Source organism: Ranitomeya imitator, chromosome 3 (assembly GCF_032444005.1).
Source record: "Ranitomeya imitator isolate aRanImi1 chromosome 3, aRanImi1.pri, whole genome shotgun sequence".
In the NCBI taxonomy this organism is placed as follows: Eukaryota; Metazoa; Chordata; class Amphibia; order Anura; family Dendrobatidae; genus Ranitomeya; species Ranitomeya imitator.
The window spans coordinates 463,880,149-463,897,290 of record NC_091284.1 but is presented as its reverse complement, the minus strand read 5'-3'; the positions used below and the strand labels follow the sequence as shown (position 1 = coordinate 463,897,290).

The 17,142-nt window shown below is 40.5% G+C and overlaps 1 protein-coding gene across 1 annotated transcript in view; it reads left to right on the top strand.

Moving 5' to 3' along the window:
- Nucleotides 1–17,142, top strand: part of LOC138671660 (uncharacterized) — a 967,572-nt gene that overhangs the window by 173,365 nt on the left and 777,065 nt on the right. Inside the window, exons 29-33 of the mRNA XM_069759831.1 lie at nucleotides 5,782–5,933; nucleotides 6,311–6,487; nucleotides 8,075–8,284; nucleotides 10,102–10,237; nucleotides 12,205–12,348. Of these exons, the coding sequence (XP_069615932.1) occupies nucleotides 5,782–5,933; nucleotides 6,311–6,487; nucleotides 8,075–8,284; nucleotides 10,102–10,237; nucleotides 12,205–12,348 (819 nt within the window). The remainder of the gene's footprint in view (nucleotides 1–5,781; nucleotides 5,934–6,310; nucleotides 6,488–8,074; nucleotides 8,285–10,101; nucleotides 10,238–12,204; nucleotides 12,349–17,142) is intronic.

Here is a 17,142-nt window from a genome sequence, read left to right as displayed (position 1 = left end):
TGTTATAGGGCAAGGGGAACTAAGATTGATTTATAGTTTTGTAAGAAAAGATTCAGTAGAACCTGTGTTTTCATCATTTATACAAAAGAAAAGAAACAGGGTTTTTGTACTGTTTTAACCAGTTGAAATAAAAGACTGATTTCAGTAGGAGAAACAAAATAATAATCTTGCACGTAAGATGCCTTTTAATGGTTTTAATAGCTTTTAAGATTCCTGGGACATGTTCTTCCAATGTGCTGTACTTAATTCTGTGCATCATATGTCCAACTGGGGCTTTCTCTATTGGAGACACAGGAGAAAATCTGAAAGCAAGGATTAGGTATCATGCCACACAATTATTGACAAAACCCATCTACTTGTTGCTAAATGTTTCTGTGGTCAAAGACACAAAATAACCAATATGAAAGTTATCATATTAAAAGGGAACTTCAAATCACAATAACACCTAAGGGTCTGGGAATACAAATGTATCTTATCTTCAATGATAAACTCAACACAGGACAAAATCTTGATTGTTCTCAGTAGGGGAAATAAAATAATAGTCTTGTAGTTATGATACCTAAGTAGTCTTGAAAGCTTTCTGCCTAATATCACTTTTTGTAGTTTTGTTATCCATTCAAAAGTATCATAACTACAAGATAATTATTCTGTTTCTCCAACAGAGAATAATCAGTCTTTATTCAACTGGCTAACACAGTACCAAAACCTTTTTTTCCTTAGTACTAAATTGTCTCATGGATTTATGTCTTACTACAACATCTTAGGAATCTGCTCCAGAGACAGTGAGGGCACCAGGCCTCTGATATTACATCAATATTGGGACAATAAAGCTTTCACACCACTTATCTAAGCTGATTAGAAAAATATTTAGAATTTAGAGTCCTCAGTGGTTGATACCTTCTAATGGCTAACTGAAAAGATGGTAACAAATTGCAACCTTTCGAGACTACTCGGGTCTCTTCATCAGGCATAGACTAATAGAAATTCTGAAGAATCTGGAGGTGCTAAGGGGAGCTGCATGGAAATTACAACCTTTACTGCAAAAAGATGCCTGCTTACAATCCATTTTTCCTGACCCCAGCTACTGTGTTTTAGGCAGCCCCCAAATCTAAGAAGCATCATTGTCAGAAGCTCGCTGTCCTCTCCAACAGCTGCAGGAACCTTTCCTTGCAACCAGAAAAAATGTAAAACCTGTCCATTTATTATGACCACGGTCAAGATAAAGATCCCCAATTCACATCATGATTGCAGGATACCAAGTACTTTCAGCTGCGTCACTTCTAATGTGGTGTACTTAATTATTTGTACTAAATGTCCAACTGAGGGTCTGTATGTAGGGGAGACAGGGCAGAAACTGAGAACAAGGATGAACTCTCATCACCATACATTAAGAGAAAAAATAATGGATCTACCTGTGGCAATACATTTTTGTCTCCACGATCAAAGCATTATCGACATGAAATTACTTGTATTATAGGTAACTTCAAATCTCACATATACAAAAGAAAGAATTGAGCGGGCACCACCACAATATAAACTAATCTAATTTTATGCCCGGTGCTACCTATGCGCCCAAGATGCCATGCACAAAAGAAGAAAAAAGAAGCGCAAGAAAATGGTGCACACTGAGCCACAGTACTATAAAGTAATGACAATTTTTATTGAAGACTTGAAAAAACACACAGTGCATATTATTAAAAACATCTAAAACACAGCATAAAACAAATGCCTATACACAAATAGTTAACGTCCTCCGAATATGGGGACGTGATAGACAGACAGAACTCTAAGGAAAAATAATCCTAAATAACATGCCTCCGTGAATATACATACAAGATAAACCTATCTAGTGCAAGCTAATGCCAGCAGGAAAGACTCCGGCCAAATATATTAATAATTACAATAAAACACTATGAAGAAAAAAATATATATATCATCATAATGTATATAACATAAATAATGCAAGAAATATTACAAAGAACAATATCAAAAAAATCAAAAAAATCCCACCGGAGAATGCATCATGCAATATAATATCAAATTCTAAAAGCATGAATATACATCATCCTGGGGCACAATATATAAAGTTGGTAACCAATGTCGCCAGAGTGATGCCTGCTGGCACTGCCTATCTGAAAATGCAACAACTATATGTTCATACTCACTAGGAGGTAGAGTCTGTCAGCTCCCTACGCGTATCGCCACTCTTGTTCTCAGATGAGGCAATTTGCATATTATCACTCACATAATGGTAATTCTGCTTCACGTCACCTGTCTTATCTATGGCATTTTTCTGTGCTGTGTTGTGCATAAATATGTGATTCTTCAGAATTTCTATTAGTCTATGCCTGATGAAGAGACCTGAGTAATCTCGAAAGCTTGCAATTTGTTACCATCTTTTCAGTTAAGGTACCGTCACACTGAACGATATCGTTAACGATATTGTTGCTTTTTGTGACGTAGCAACGATATCGTTAACGAAATCGTTATGTGTGACAGCGACCAACGATCAGGCCCCTGCTGGGAGATCGTTGGTCACTGGGGAAAGTCCAGCACTTTATTTTGTCGCTGGATCTCCCGCTGACATCGCTGAATCGGCGTGTGTGACGCCGATCCAGTGATGTCTTCACTGGTAACCAGGGTAAACATCGGGTTACTAAGTGCAGGGCCGCGCTTAGTAACCCGATGTTTACCCTGGTTACCATTGTAAATGTAAAAAAACAAACAATACATACTTACATTCCCGGTGTCTGGTCATGTCCCCCGCCGTCAGCTTCCCGCACTGACTGGTGAGTGCCGGCCGGCCGTAAAGCACGCTGTGCAGCGGTGACGTCACCGCTGTACTTTACGGTCGGCGCTCAGTCAGTGCGGGAAGCTGAAGGCCAGGGACATGACCAGACACCGGGAATGTAAGTATGTAGTGTTATTTTTTACATTTACAACGGTAACCAGGGTAAACATCGGGTTACTAAGCGCGGCCCTGCGCTTAGTAACCCGATGTTTACCCTGGTTACCCGGGGACTTCGGCATCGTTGGTCGCTGTAGAGCTGTCTGTGTGACAGCGACGCAGCGATCGACATCGTTGTCGGTATCGCTGCAGCGTCGCTTAGTGTGACGGTACCTTTAGACATTAAAAGGTATCAACCACTGAGGACTCTCAGTTCTAAATATTTTTCTATCCACTGCCTAACAGGGTACCAAGATATATACAGTTAGGTCCATATATATTTGGACAGAGACAACATTTTTCTAATTTTGGTTATAGACATTACCACAATGAATTTTAAACAAAACAATTCAGATGCAGTTGAAGCTCAGACTTTCAGCTTTCATTTGAGGGTAGCCACATTAAAATTGGATGAAGGGTTTAGGAGTTTCAGCTCCTTAACATGTGCCACCCTGTTTTTAAAGGGACCAAAAGTAATTGGACAATTGACTATTTCATTGACTATTGACTATTTCATGGACAGGTGTGGGCAATCCCTTCGTTATGTCACTATTAATTAAGCAGATAAAAGACCTGGAGTTGATTTGAGGTGTGGTGCTTGCATTTGGAAAGTTTTGCTGTGAAGTAAACATGCCGTCAAAGGAGCTCTCCATGCAGGTGAAACAAGCCATCCTTAGGCTGCAAAAACAGAAAAAACCCATCCGAGAAATTGCTACAATATTAGGAGTGGCAAAATTTACAGTTTGGTACATCCTGAGAAAGAAATAAAGAAAGCACTGGTGAACTCATCAATGCAAAAAGACCTGGGCGCCCAAGGAAGACAACAGTGGTGGATAATCGCAGAATAATCTCCATGGTGAAGAGAAACCCCTTCACAACAGCAAACCAAGTGAACAACACTCTCCAGGAGGTAGGCGTATCAATATCCAAATCTACCATAAAGAGAAGACTGCATGAAAGTAAATACAGAGGGATCACTGCACGGTGTAAGCCACTTATAATCATCAAGAATAAAAAGGCTAGACTGGACTTTGCTAAAAACATCTAAAAAAGCCAGCACAGTTCTGGAATAACATTCTTTGGACAGATGAAACCAAGATCAACCTCTACCAGAATGATGGAAAGAGAAAAGTATGGCAAAGGTGTGGTACAGCTCATGATCCAAAGCATAGCACATCATCTGTAAAACACGGCAGATGCAGTGTGATGGCTTAGGCATCCATGGCTGCCAGTGGCACTGGGTCACTAGTGTTTATTGATGATGTGACACAGGACAGAAGCAGCCGAATGAATTCTGAAGTATTCAGAGACATATTGTGTGCTCAGGTCCAGCCAAATGCAGCCAAACTGATTGGTCGTCATTTCATACTACAGATGGACAATGACCCAAAACATAAAGCCAAAGCAACCCAGGAGTTTATTAAAGCAAAGAAATGGAATATTTTTGAATGGCCAAGTCAGTCACCTGATCTCAACCCAAATGAGCATCCATTTCACTTGTTAAAGACTAAACTTCAGACAGAAAGGCCCACAAACAAGCAGCAACTGAAAACCACCGCAGTGAAGGCCTGGCAGAGCATCAAAAAGGAGGAATCACAGCGTCTGGTGATGTCCATGAGTTCAAGACTTCATGCAGTCATTGCCAACAAAGGGTTTTCAACCAAGTACTAGAAATGAACATTTTATTTAAAATTAATGAATCTGTCCAATTACTTTTGGTCCCTTTAAAAACAGGGTGGCACGTTAAGGAGCTGAAACTCCTAAACCCTTCATCCAATTTTAATGTGGATACCCTCAAATGAAAGCTGAACGTCTGAACTTCAACTGCATCTGAATTGTTTTGTTTAAAATTCATTGTGGTAATGTCTATAACCAAAATTAGAAGAATGTTGTCTCTGTCCAAATATATATGGACCTAACTGTATCTTTCCTGTATTTAAGCTGATTAAGGATTCAATCCCCAAGCTCAGTTTGTTTGTTTTTTTAAATGTTCATCTATTATGTCATGTCTCTCCTCTTTTTGTGTATATATTTGTGTTTCTGTTATACTATGCCTAATTAGTCTCAAAAGTTTGTTTTGTAAAATGGTATAACTACAAGATCATTATTTTGTTTCTCCTACTGAGGGCAATCAATCTTTCATCATTTATACCTGTTCTTTCTGTGATTTTCAATTCAGTGGCTGACCGCTTTCTTTGTATAAGTGTGCATATTGAGATAGCTTTCAAACACTGATAGGACAGTCCACTAGTCCAAAAATCCCAGAAAGAGCAGAGGATTAAAGAAAGAAAAGGCAGGTTATATTGAATCGGAATCAGCTCACCCTGCTCTATAACATGCCTGCAGATTGGGTTGCACTTTCTTGGTGCCTGGTTCCCCATAACATTTTATTTTCTTAAATCCAGCACTTATAATTGAATATAGTTGAATCTCTTCCAAAAACTTACGTATTTTGTGTTTAATATAAAGAAAATTACAAATCACTATGGTTGTTTCATGATTATCTTGCTGTTTAAATAGGTTGCCAATCACCCTATGAACGAGCAAAATCATCAGGTGAAATGATCTTTTATGCGGCATGAAAGATCATCGCTCTTGGCAGTGCATCATCCTATGTAAATAAACGTGTGCTATCGTAAACAATGGCAGCTTATGCGCACTGAGCGGTCTAGTATAGATCGTTCAGTGCACATCATTTACTTTATCTGCCAATCTCTGATCTTATTGTGGCAACGGCCGGTCTGGGTAAAGGGACCCTATTTGTGGTGGCAAAGTTAATAATGCATATCATGTTAATAATAACACAGATCATTTCCATTGCCATTGCATATTAGAACACACAGAAGATGTAAGGACAATTGTACAGAGAGCAATGCTAGAAGTGACAATTGAAAGCTCCTTGAAGAACTGTGAAGAAGTTTGGCTTAGTAGAATATTTGACCTTGGTCCCCACGGCCGAGTCATCTCACCCAGAGCTGAAAATGAGGTATTGTCCGAGAAAGGCATATTTAATATCAACTTAATGGGCTATTCTCATGTTATTAAATTGATTTAGTTAGTTAGCATGGCGATAAGCGATTTTACAATTGTCTCGCTTTTTCTAGGTGTCCATAATGGGCAATTTATTTTGTGTAAGAAACCAGATCAAATTTTCTTTCCTGTTGTTTAATTTCTGAACAAATGTTTTCAAAAGGATTTACCAAATGTAAATTTCTCCAAATGTAACCTTTGACATTAATCAAACCAATTATGGCATAAGACCATGAGGATCTCCTCTTTGTAGGGTTTTAGAAAGGGCATAGCTACAAGATCTTTTACTTCTCATGTTCCCTTGATCTAAAGTCTGTAAATCAACTATTTTAGGAACTTGCTAGTTCTGTGTCTGGCAGTCACTACACCAGAGGAGATGTAAGCAGGAATTTAACAACTGGAAAAGGCAGCCGAAGGCTTAGCAGGCAATCAGACCGTGGCTTTCTCCTTTCCAAAAAGGCAGGCAGAGGAAGCACAGTGTCCTTATATGAGTCTTTGAAACATATAGAGGTAAGGTAGATGAATGTAAGAGTTGAGTCCTTTTTTTTCATTGGTTAAGTCACCTTACAACATAGATCTTCTTTGACAAGATAGAAGCATGTTCTTTTAAGACATAAATTAAATTAGAGTGGGTCTAACTGCCAAATTCCTTCGCCTCCCCACTTGTTCATGTCCTTCATTTTCTCATTGCTTTATGACTTTCTGTTGTTCCCAATTTCTGCCAAATAAATGCATTTGTGTTTTAGGAACTAATGAATATACATTTTTGCAAAACATAATAAATGATCAGAGTAGAATTTCAATATTTGCAGATGACACTAAACTCTGCAGGGTAATCAATACAGAGGAGGACAATTTTATATTACAGGATGATTTATGTAAACTAGAAGCTTGGGCTGATAAATGGCAAATGAGCTTTAATGGGGATAAATGTAAGGTCATGCACTTGGGTAGAAGTAATAAGATGTATAATTATGTGCTTAATTCTAAAACTCTGGGCAAAACCGTCAATGAAAAAGACCTGGGTGTATGGGTGGATGACAAACTCATATTCAGGGGCCAGTGTCAGGCAGCTGCTACAAAGTCAAATAAAATAATGGGATGCATTAAAAGAGGCATAGATGCTCATGAGGAGAATATAATTTTACCTCTATACAAGTCACTAGTTCGACCACACTTAGAATACTGTGTACAGTTCTGGTCTCCGGTGTATAAGAAAGACATAGCTGAACTAGAGCGGGTGCAGAGAAGAGCGACCAAGGTTATTAGAGGACTGGGGGGTCTGCAATACCAAGACAGGTTACTACACTTGGGGTTATTTAGTTTGGAAAAACGAAGACTAAGGGGTGATCTTATTTTAATGTATAAATATATGAGGGGACAGTACAAAGACCTTTCTGATGATCTTTTTTATTAAAGACCTGAAACAGGGACAAGGGGGCATCCTCTGCGTTTGGAGGAAAAAAGGTTTAAGCATAATAACAGACGCGGATTCTTTACTGTAAGAGCAGTGAGACTATTGAACTCTCTGCCGTATGATGTTGTAATGAGTGATTCATTACTTAAATTTAAGAGGGGACTGGATACCTTTCTGGAAAAGTATAATATTACAGGGTATATACACTAGATTCCTTGATAGGGCGTTGATCCAGGGAACTAGTCTGATTGCCGTATGTGGAGTCGGGAAGGAATTTTTTTCCCCAATGTGGAGCTTACTCTTTGCCACATGGGTTTTTTTTGCCTTCCTCTGGATCAACATGTTAGGGCATGTTAGGTTAGGCTATGGGTTGAACTAGATGGACATATAGTCTTCCTTCAACCTTAATAACTATGTAACTATGTAACTATGATTTGTTCTTTTATTGTGCACTGCTTATATTCAAAAAACAATTTAAAATGCATTTATTCGATATTAAGTTTTACTTTGCAATGAAATGCTTGATAGGTAAATATATGACCTGTTACTGTGGAGTATTGTTACCATACTGGCTCAACAACATACAACCATATGCTGTCTGTTGATTAATAATTTACTGCAACTTGTTACAGTATACTGATATTCCACGTTGATCGATAACTATGTGCATATACCACTAGGAGTTTGGTAAAGTTCTGCTCATCAGAAATACAGAAGCTATATTTGAGGAACTGGAACATCATCAGTTGGTGTTGACAAGTATACAACCCTATGCAGAAGCTGGATCCTTCCTTGATGATGTGACAAAATGGCAAAAGAAGTTGCAAGTCATTGAGACTGCTGTCCACCTATGGCTGTCTGTTCAGGAGAAATGGACTCAGATGGAAGAGGTTTTTAATTTTCATCCTTTGTTTTATTATTTATTAAGGTTAATTGAATTGAAAACCCATTCCCAACATTGGGTAGTATGTACCAGTATGTTCCATTTTGCTGTGAGTTCCTGAAAATGGATCGGTATGTTTCAGGCTTCTTTCACACTAGCGTTTTTTGGCATACGTCGCAATGCGTCGTTTTGGACAAAAAATGCATCCTGCAAAAGTGCTTGCAGGATGCGTTTTTTCTCCATTGACTTGTATTGACGACGCATTGCGACGGATTGCCACACGTCGCATCTGTCGTGCGACGGATGCGTCGTGCTTTGGCGGACCGTCGGGAGCAAAATACGCTACATGTTACGTTTTTTGCTCCTGACGGACCGCTTTTTCCGGCCGCGCATGCGACCCCACCTCCCCGCACCTCACAATGGGGCAGCGGATGCACCGGAGAAATGCATCCGCTGCCTCCGTTGTGCAGTGCGTTAAACGCTAGCGTCGGAATCTCTGCCCGACGCATTGCAACGGGGAGATTCCGACGCTAGTGTGAAAGTAGCCTCAGTGATTGTGAAGGCACATGTGATCTACCCTCACAATCACCGCTGGGAGCTCTGATAGCCAAGCTCCTGCTGTAACAGCCAATTTAACCCTCTATAAATGCCACAATTGCTTATAATCATAACATTTAAAGTGGTGAGAGAAAGGGGGCTTCCTATCCCTAAAATCATTGGCATGACCATGACTCAATCACAAGGAGTTGCTGGTTGTCAGGGTAACCATAAAGCCTTCAGAATATGCCATGTTTAGTGTCCTGTTAGGCCCTGCCATAAGCACGTGCCTGAGCTAAAAGTTATCAGTCATCTGAATTTTGCCTCCTAGATATGTTTTAGAAGACTACTATGTAGTCAGTGTTATATCTGTAACTTAATATAAAGCATGTTATTAAAGTGTAAAACAAAATATACACCGTTCTCCACTATGTATGGTAGTAACTATTGCAACACTACAACTCTCAGCAAGCAGAAGGGAAACAGCTTGGTAAATACATGTATGGTATATTTTTCTTTTTATGGTATATACAGCTCTGGCAAAAATTAGGAGACCACCACATCAAAACCCTGTCATGGGCAGCCCAATCTCCAGACCTGAACCGCATTGAGAACCTTTGGAATGTAATCAAGAGGAAGATGAATAATCACACGCCATCAAACAAAGAAGAACTGCTTACATTTTTGCGCCTGAAGCATTGTGAAAGACTGGTGGAAAGCATGCCAAGACGCATGAAAGCTGTAATTAAAAATCATGGTTATTCCACAAAATATTGATTTCTGAACTCTTCCTGAGTTAAAACATTAGTATTGTTGTTTCTAAATAATTATGAACTTGTTTTCTTTGCATTATTTGAGGTCTGAAAGCACAGTTTTTTTTGTAATTTTGACCATTTCTTCTTTTCAGAAGAAAAAATACAAAAATAATTGCTTGGAAATTCATAGACATGTTGTCAGAAGTTTATAGAATAAAAGAACAATTTACATTTTAGTCAAAAATATACCTATAAAGAGAAAAAAACAGACAAACTGAGCATTTTGCAGTGGTCTCATAATTTTTGGCAGAGCTGTATTTACTATCTATCTATCTATCTATCTATCTATCTATCTATCTATCTATCTATCTATCTATCTATCTATCTATCTATCTGTCTGTCTGTCTGTCTGTCTGTCTGTCTGTCCTCGTCCCAAAATATGTCGTACATGTGGTCTATAACCTGATGCGCTCCAGCACTATGGAACTATATAAAATTAGTATTTTTTATTCTGTTACTTTACTTTCCACAGGCTTTCTCTACATTAGCATTCCGCATAGCAATGCCCAGAGAAGCCAATTTGTTTGCTGATGTACATCACCATTTTTGCCGGTTAATGAAGTCAGTTGAAGAGAATCCAAACATATTGCAGAACTGCACACGAAGAGGTGAGTGGGTTAACCCATCTTGTCTGTTAATCCGTTTTTAGAAAATTGGACCCAAAAGATCCCTGTATTGGTAAAAAACAAAGACAGATAAAACTAGTCCTCTTCTGCTCCAGCACCAGCTCCTTTCTGTGTTTTAGCTGCAACGGTGACATTTCGTCAACAGCCCACATCACTGCTGCAGTCAATCACAGCGATGACACAAGCCACTGAGCCCACTGATTGTCTGCTGAAGTGATGCGTATTGTCAATGTGCCGTTACCACTGCAGTCGAAACTCAGAGTCTAGAGAAGCAGTGGTAAGCCAGGGCTAAAGTGGGGGAGAGGTGAGTACTGTTAGGGGTTGCGGATTGCACTAAATATAAATTATGATAAAGTGCGATCGCCACCCGGGGTCCACCTTGCAGTGATGGAAAACCGCAGCTAGTGAGTAATGGCAGAACACACAGCGAGCAATAGCTAGCTCGCACTGAGTTGCACGTCACTCTTTGTATAACACACAAGGATATGTCACTCCCACACAGCAACAGAATAGGTGCTCTGCAATAGACCTGTGTCACCCGCGCACATTAATGGAAAAGATGCTCTGGAGTAGGGCTGTGTCACTCGCACACAGTAACAGAGCAAGTATGGCGCTAAACATGATCCCTGTTAACCTCACAGGGGCACACGAACTCCTCTCCGGAGGTGCCAAAATTCTAAAGGCTATACGCCTGCCCTGAATTCACTCAAACTCCTCTCCGGAGGTGCCGGAATTCTAAAGGCTATATGCCTGCCCTGAGCACACGCAGACAAGTCCACACTACCCTTATGTTCCACACACATATCGTATAAATGATCTTAGCATGCCGGCATGTGCTCCAGAGGACCTTTTATATATTCTTCTTAAGTCCAGTCAGACAGGACCTTGCTTGAGGATCAATCTGGAACTGCCACATCACACGAGCAGCTGAAGATCGACCACCAATGAGAGGTCGCCACCTCACGAGCCATTATTTATTGTTCAAAAACAAAGTCTCTTTAATGTTCAGCGTACTCACAAAACGGAAAACAAATGGTATCCTCCGGATAGCAGCCGGGAAATAAGACAGTCCGAATCTGAGACCGGTGGCTGTGAGCAACTGCACCACCGTGTACGCTAACGGGTGCCAGACCTTTTGGCTCTGCTTGGCTCCATGTAACTTCACATAGGCTGAAGCTTTGCAGAGCCTCCAGCTCTGCAGTTTGGAAACCAAAACTTACACACCCAACCTTCTGCTTCAGGGTTTTTACAAGGAACTTGTTGCCATAGGTCACTTGTAAGACCTGGCTGGGAGGAAGTGGACTGCCCCACTACCATCCTGTAGTCCGCTTCAAAAATAAAAGCCCATGGCGAGTTTTCTTAAATCTGCCTTGGGCAAATAACTTGACTCCCGTAGCCTCAATAATAATAATCTTTATTTTTATATAGCGCTAACATATTCCGCAGCGCTTTACAGTTTGCACAGATTATCATCGCTGTCCCCTGTGCGCATCCTGGGGGACACATAACGACCCTCGCATATAACACCGGTCACTGCCTCGCAGCTGACAGAGAGTTTGTATTGATCTCCATACATATTCTTCTGTAGGGATCTGATTTTTAGCAAAAATAACTCCATCCCCGATTTTTAATAATCCTTTATTTACTTTGATTATTTAGTAAAATTTCTTACTAATTTTTGCATGCATGTGGTCTCTGACACTCATTTATTTTGGGTTACATGTGCCTCTCATATACCATCCTCTTTTTTTTACACATTGTCACAAACCATCACAAGTGAGAAGTATGAGGTATTTACATTTTTTCAGTATCTGTCTGTAGAAAAGAATCTTTCAGTGTACTAATACTAAAGATGTTGCATAACATAAAATTCACAAGAACTGGAAATTCTCTTTGAGATGATTAGTGTTACTTTTCGATAATTTAATACTTTTATTTTATTTTACTAGGCTTGCAGTCTCTTCTAGAGATGCTGAACTATAAACTTGAACGTTGTCAAAGAGCTGTCCGCCTTCTCTTAGAACAGAAGCGACAACTTTTTCCAAGACTGTTTTTTTTATCCTTAGAAGATACACTCAACATTGTGTGTTATGGTACGTATTCATGTCATATAAAGTGTTTTTATGTATTTATAACTATATGTTATTTTATGTGGCAACAGCATGTTTGTATCAACATGAATGTATCACATCCACAAGCTGGTACAACATTTTTGGAAACACAATTAACCTATGCTTATTTTTTTAAGTAAGAGTAAGACCAGGTTCAGACGAGCTTATTTCACCATCTGTACACAGACACAATAACTGAATTTGCTGCAAGTCTCCTGACCTGAACTTACAACCTCATAGACACATATAAGGCTTTAAGTTCAGGTCGGCATTGCCGCCTCTAGACTGGGCATAGGGGTCCATATGGACTTGGAATCATGCTCGTGTGAATCTAGGGCTATCTTCACTTCAGTTTTGCCCTGCAGCTGGCGTGCATTCCATGTCGGCCTCTATTAAAAAATTTGAAACTGAAATCAAGGATGAACGGGAGTGAAAAAAGAGATAATCAGTGACGTACCCAAAATATGCCTGAAGCATGTATTTATTTATTATGCTTTTCTTATATAGTGCTATCTTAGTCCGCAGTGCTTTACATACATTATCATCGCTGTCCCCGATGGGGCTCACAATCTAAATTCCCTATCAGTACGTCTTTGGAGTTTGGGAGGAAACTGAAGAACCTGGAGAAAACCTACGCAAATACGGGGAGAACATACGAACTCTTTGCAGATATTGTCTTTGGTGGGGATTTGAACCTGGGACCCCAGCGCTGCAAGGCTGCAGTGCTAACCAGTAGAGATGAGTGAACTTGTTCGGAAAAGGTTTGCCAATCTCAAAGTTGGCATGAACCTTGCACATTCGGATTCATTTTCCCGAGCATTTTCCTCAAAATCAACAAAATTCAGCCAAAGTTCTGTAAATGATTGCGTTTTCCCTAATGCTTTTGTTAGGTCTTTGGCTAGGATAGTGGTGCTGTATGATGAGCGGGTGGTCGTGTTTGATGAGGGAAGTAGGTGGGGAGAGGTCAGAGGAGCGGCGGACTCATTTTCTTTTTTAATTAACTTAATGTGTGGAGATTCCAGCAGCCAATCAGGGAGCAGAAAACAACCACAATTTCCAGACACAAGGCTTGTGTCATTGGCTGCCGAAGTCACATGTTTCTCTCCATATAAAAAGCGGATATGTACCTTTTGGCGTGAACAATGCCGGTCTTGACGAATCAGGGCCAATATGTTTAGAAATTAATATGATTTTGGCAAATATCAATTTTGAAGTCAGTAGTTGTTATTTGCTTAATGCCATTGCTGTTTATACTGGATGGAATGATAATTCTTCTCACAATGAGAGAAACCTTTTATCCCAAGCCTCCAGGTACTTCTAAATTTTAACTGACAATAAAGCCAATCTGTCTGTGATCTAATATCAGTGGTTTATTGTTCCGAGCAGCATGATCTTTATCAAACTGCACATATTTTATTCCTTCTGTGAGCTTTCCCAGCATCTAATTCTCTCTCGCTTTCAAGCTTGAACATAAATAAAGCATCAGAGGCATCTCAGGTCACACCGGAGTTACATATGTTAATTTGTAATTCAGGATATTCCCTCCTCAGTATTTGCAGCAAATTCCAGCTAGCTTTATCTGTTGGATCCCAACATCAAACCCTACATATGCACAAACAACAGCTGATGGTGTTAGCGGGGTAGCAGAATGCTGCAGCTTGTTCACAGCGGTGATGTGTCAGTCACAATACTTTATCTTTCAATCTAATGTGATTATCAACAATAGGATTCTGCCAATTACTATTCCATCTTTCTAAAGTTATTATGAACGATGGGGCATCATCCGGTATATTACTGTTGGAATATCATTATAATAAGCATACCTTATTCATTTTCTACCTGCATGAAGCTGAGTATCTGTTTAATTTAAATTGATTTATTACAATATGGCAATTTTAGGTAATCATATGGCTCTATAATTACCATTGCTACTCTCTACTAGTATATTCTCTACTAGTTCATACCATATAAATTTAGGAAGTTGTTTCCCAACTACTATTTCCAAATTAAAGGGGTCATCCACCTTTTGTGGACTTTTTTTCTTAAATATATGCATTTGAGGAGAAAAATAATTTTTTCAATTGGGTTTCATTAAAACTATTTAACTGTTTACCTCTTATAGCTGCTGTATTACACTGTCTATTGCTGGCTGCAAAAAGAGTTAACAGGGTTGGTCACATGACAGTGTATGGCCCAAATCATTACAGCGAAACCATCCAAGCATTCAGCTGTAGGCAACACAAGACAAATTTCCTGAGCAATGTTAGGCTAGGTTCACATTGCGTTAGTGCAGTCCGTTCAGCGCATACGCTAACGGACTGCGCTAACGCAAGTGCCAAAAAAGGATCGCGTTTATGCGATCGCGCTAGCGCAGATGCTCTATCTGCGCTAGCGGTGAAGGACCCGAAAACGTTGCAGACTGCGTCCGAGGGTCCGTCACAGAATGACGGCACATCACTAACGCATGCCGATTATGACATGCGTTAGCGATGCGCTACATAATGGCAGTCAATGGGTGCGCTAACGGATCCGTTACATAGCGTTAGTGCCCCTATGTAACGGATGCCATCAGCGGACTGCCATTAATGCAATGTGAACCCAGCCTTATCACAAAAGGGGATGAAGCCGTTAAACTGTAAATAAGAGCTACCACCTCCATGTTATCACAATAAAACCTGATTTTTGGGTTCTTAAATTCTTCTCCCCAAATAGATACAGCTACCACAATTGGAATTGCTCCAACAACACCAAATTCTTCACAAGTCCTTGCTCTTTCCACTCATTGGACCATTCATCTGCGCACCACTGACTCCTACAATAGTCCCCAAAATCTGCACCACCAGCAGCATCTGTATAAATCTCGCAATCCACATTGTCCTGAACCTCATCCTGAATAATGGATTGGCCATTGTAATTTTACAAAAAATACCCCAGACCACCAAGTCATCTCTGTGCTCCTTCCTTAAATGCACATAATGATGCGGAGCTCATACCCTCGCTGTTGCTGCAGCTAGCCTTCTACAAAAAATTTCACCCATGGGCAGAATTCTACTGGCAAAATTCAATTTTCCCAATAATGACTGCAACTTTCTCAATGTAAGTTTATGCAAACGCTGCGCCCTGTCCTCTTCTTGCATCGACAACACCAACTTGTCTTCAGTTAGCCTACACTTCATAGCCACTGAGTCTATCAAACTGCCCAAAACGCTCAACTGTGTAGTAGGTCCCTCAGTTTTTTCCCTAGCTAAAGGTACCCCAAAACACTTCACCATCCAACACATGTTTCCCAATAAATTCTTACAAACTAATAACTCAGGCGGACCTATAAACAAAAAGATGTCCAAATAATGAATGACGGACTGAATGTTGGAAACATTTCTCACCACCAATTCCAGAAATGAATTAAACACTTCAAACAGTGAACATGAAATTGCGCAGCCCATCGGCAAACACCTATCGCAGTAAAACACCCTTCCCAATAACAACCCAATAAACATATGCTCTCTGGATGAACTGGAAGCAATCTAAACGTCAATTCACTGTCCATTTTAGCTAATAACGTACCATTCCCGCAACGTCGCACCCATCTAACAGCCTCATCAAATGATGTGTAAGCCACTGAACACAAATCGGGGTCAATTCCATTGTTAACCAACAATCCATTTGGCTACAAAAGGTTATGGATAAGGCCTCTTTCACATTTCCGTTGGTACGGGCCCGTCGCAATGCGTCGGTCCGACGTACCGACAGACATTGTGAATTCTTTGCACCACGTGGGCAGCGGATGCAGTTTTTCGACGCATCCGCTGCCCATTCTGCAGTCCGGGAAGGAGAGGGTGGAGTTTCGGCCGCGCATGCGCGGTCGAAAATGGCAGACACGTCGCACAAAAAAAAGTTACATTGAATGTTTTTTGTGACGACGGTCTGCCAAAACAAGACGGACGCGACGTGTGGCCATCCGTCGCGATCCGTCGCTAATACAAGTCTATGGGCAAAAAAACGGATCCTGCGAGCAAATTTGCAGGATCCGTTTTTTGCCCAAACTGATGTATTGCGACGGATTGCAAAAAACGGAAGTGTGAAAGAGGCCTAAGGAGAAAATTTATTCGGCTCCTTTTTTAGTACCACTCCCATCGGTCATACGATCAAATCCTCAATTGGGGTGTTTTGAAAAGGGCCCGCCATTCACCCGAGCTGTGCCTCTTTTCCTATTTTTTCCAAAACAACCCATGGATGCAAAAGCGCCAACTTTAATTTTTTTTACGAAAACGGAACTTGATGGTTTGGAGGGGGAATTTTAAAACATTCCTTAAAACCTTGATAATGCAATCAGCCCTTACTCTGTTCGGAAATCTATTTAGTAAGGGGGCAATTGTGGGAAGACTCACTGACATCTTCCCCCTTTTAATTAATGGTACCACCTTCACCACATCTGGCTGCCCCGTGGGATGACCCATTGCAATGTGAGCAGACATGGCTAAATTAACAACTGTTTCTATATGTACATTGCCCGTCATTAAATTGTCAACCTTCTCCTGTTTTCTCTTTCTCTCCCTGCAAACCCTGACCTCTTCCTCCCACCGATCCATGTTGGTTCCTACCGCTTGTGCCCCCAAGAAAGGAATAACCATATCGATAAGGCGCCATAACCTTTAACCATAGTCCAATAACCTTTGGTCCCACCTAATAGGGCGCACCGCATTCCTTTGCTGAAATTGTTCTTTGTAGTGAAACTAGGCTTGTCCCCCATATGTCCTATATGCCTCCCCTATAGCA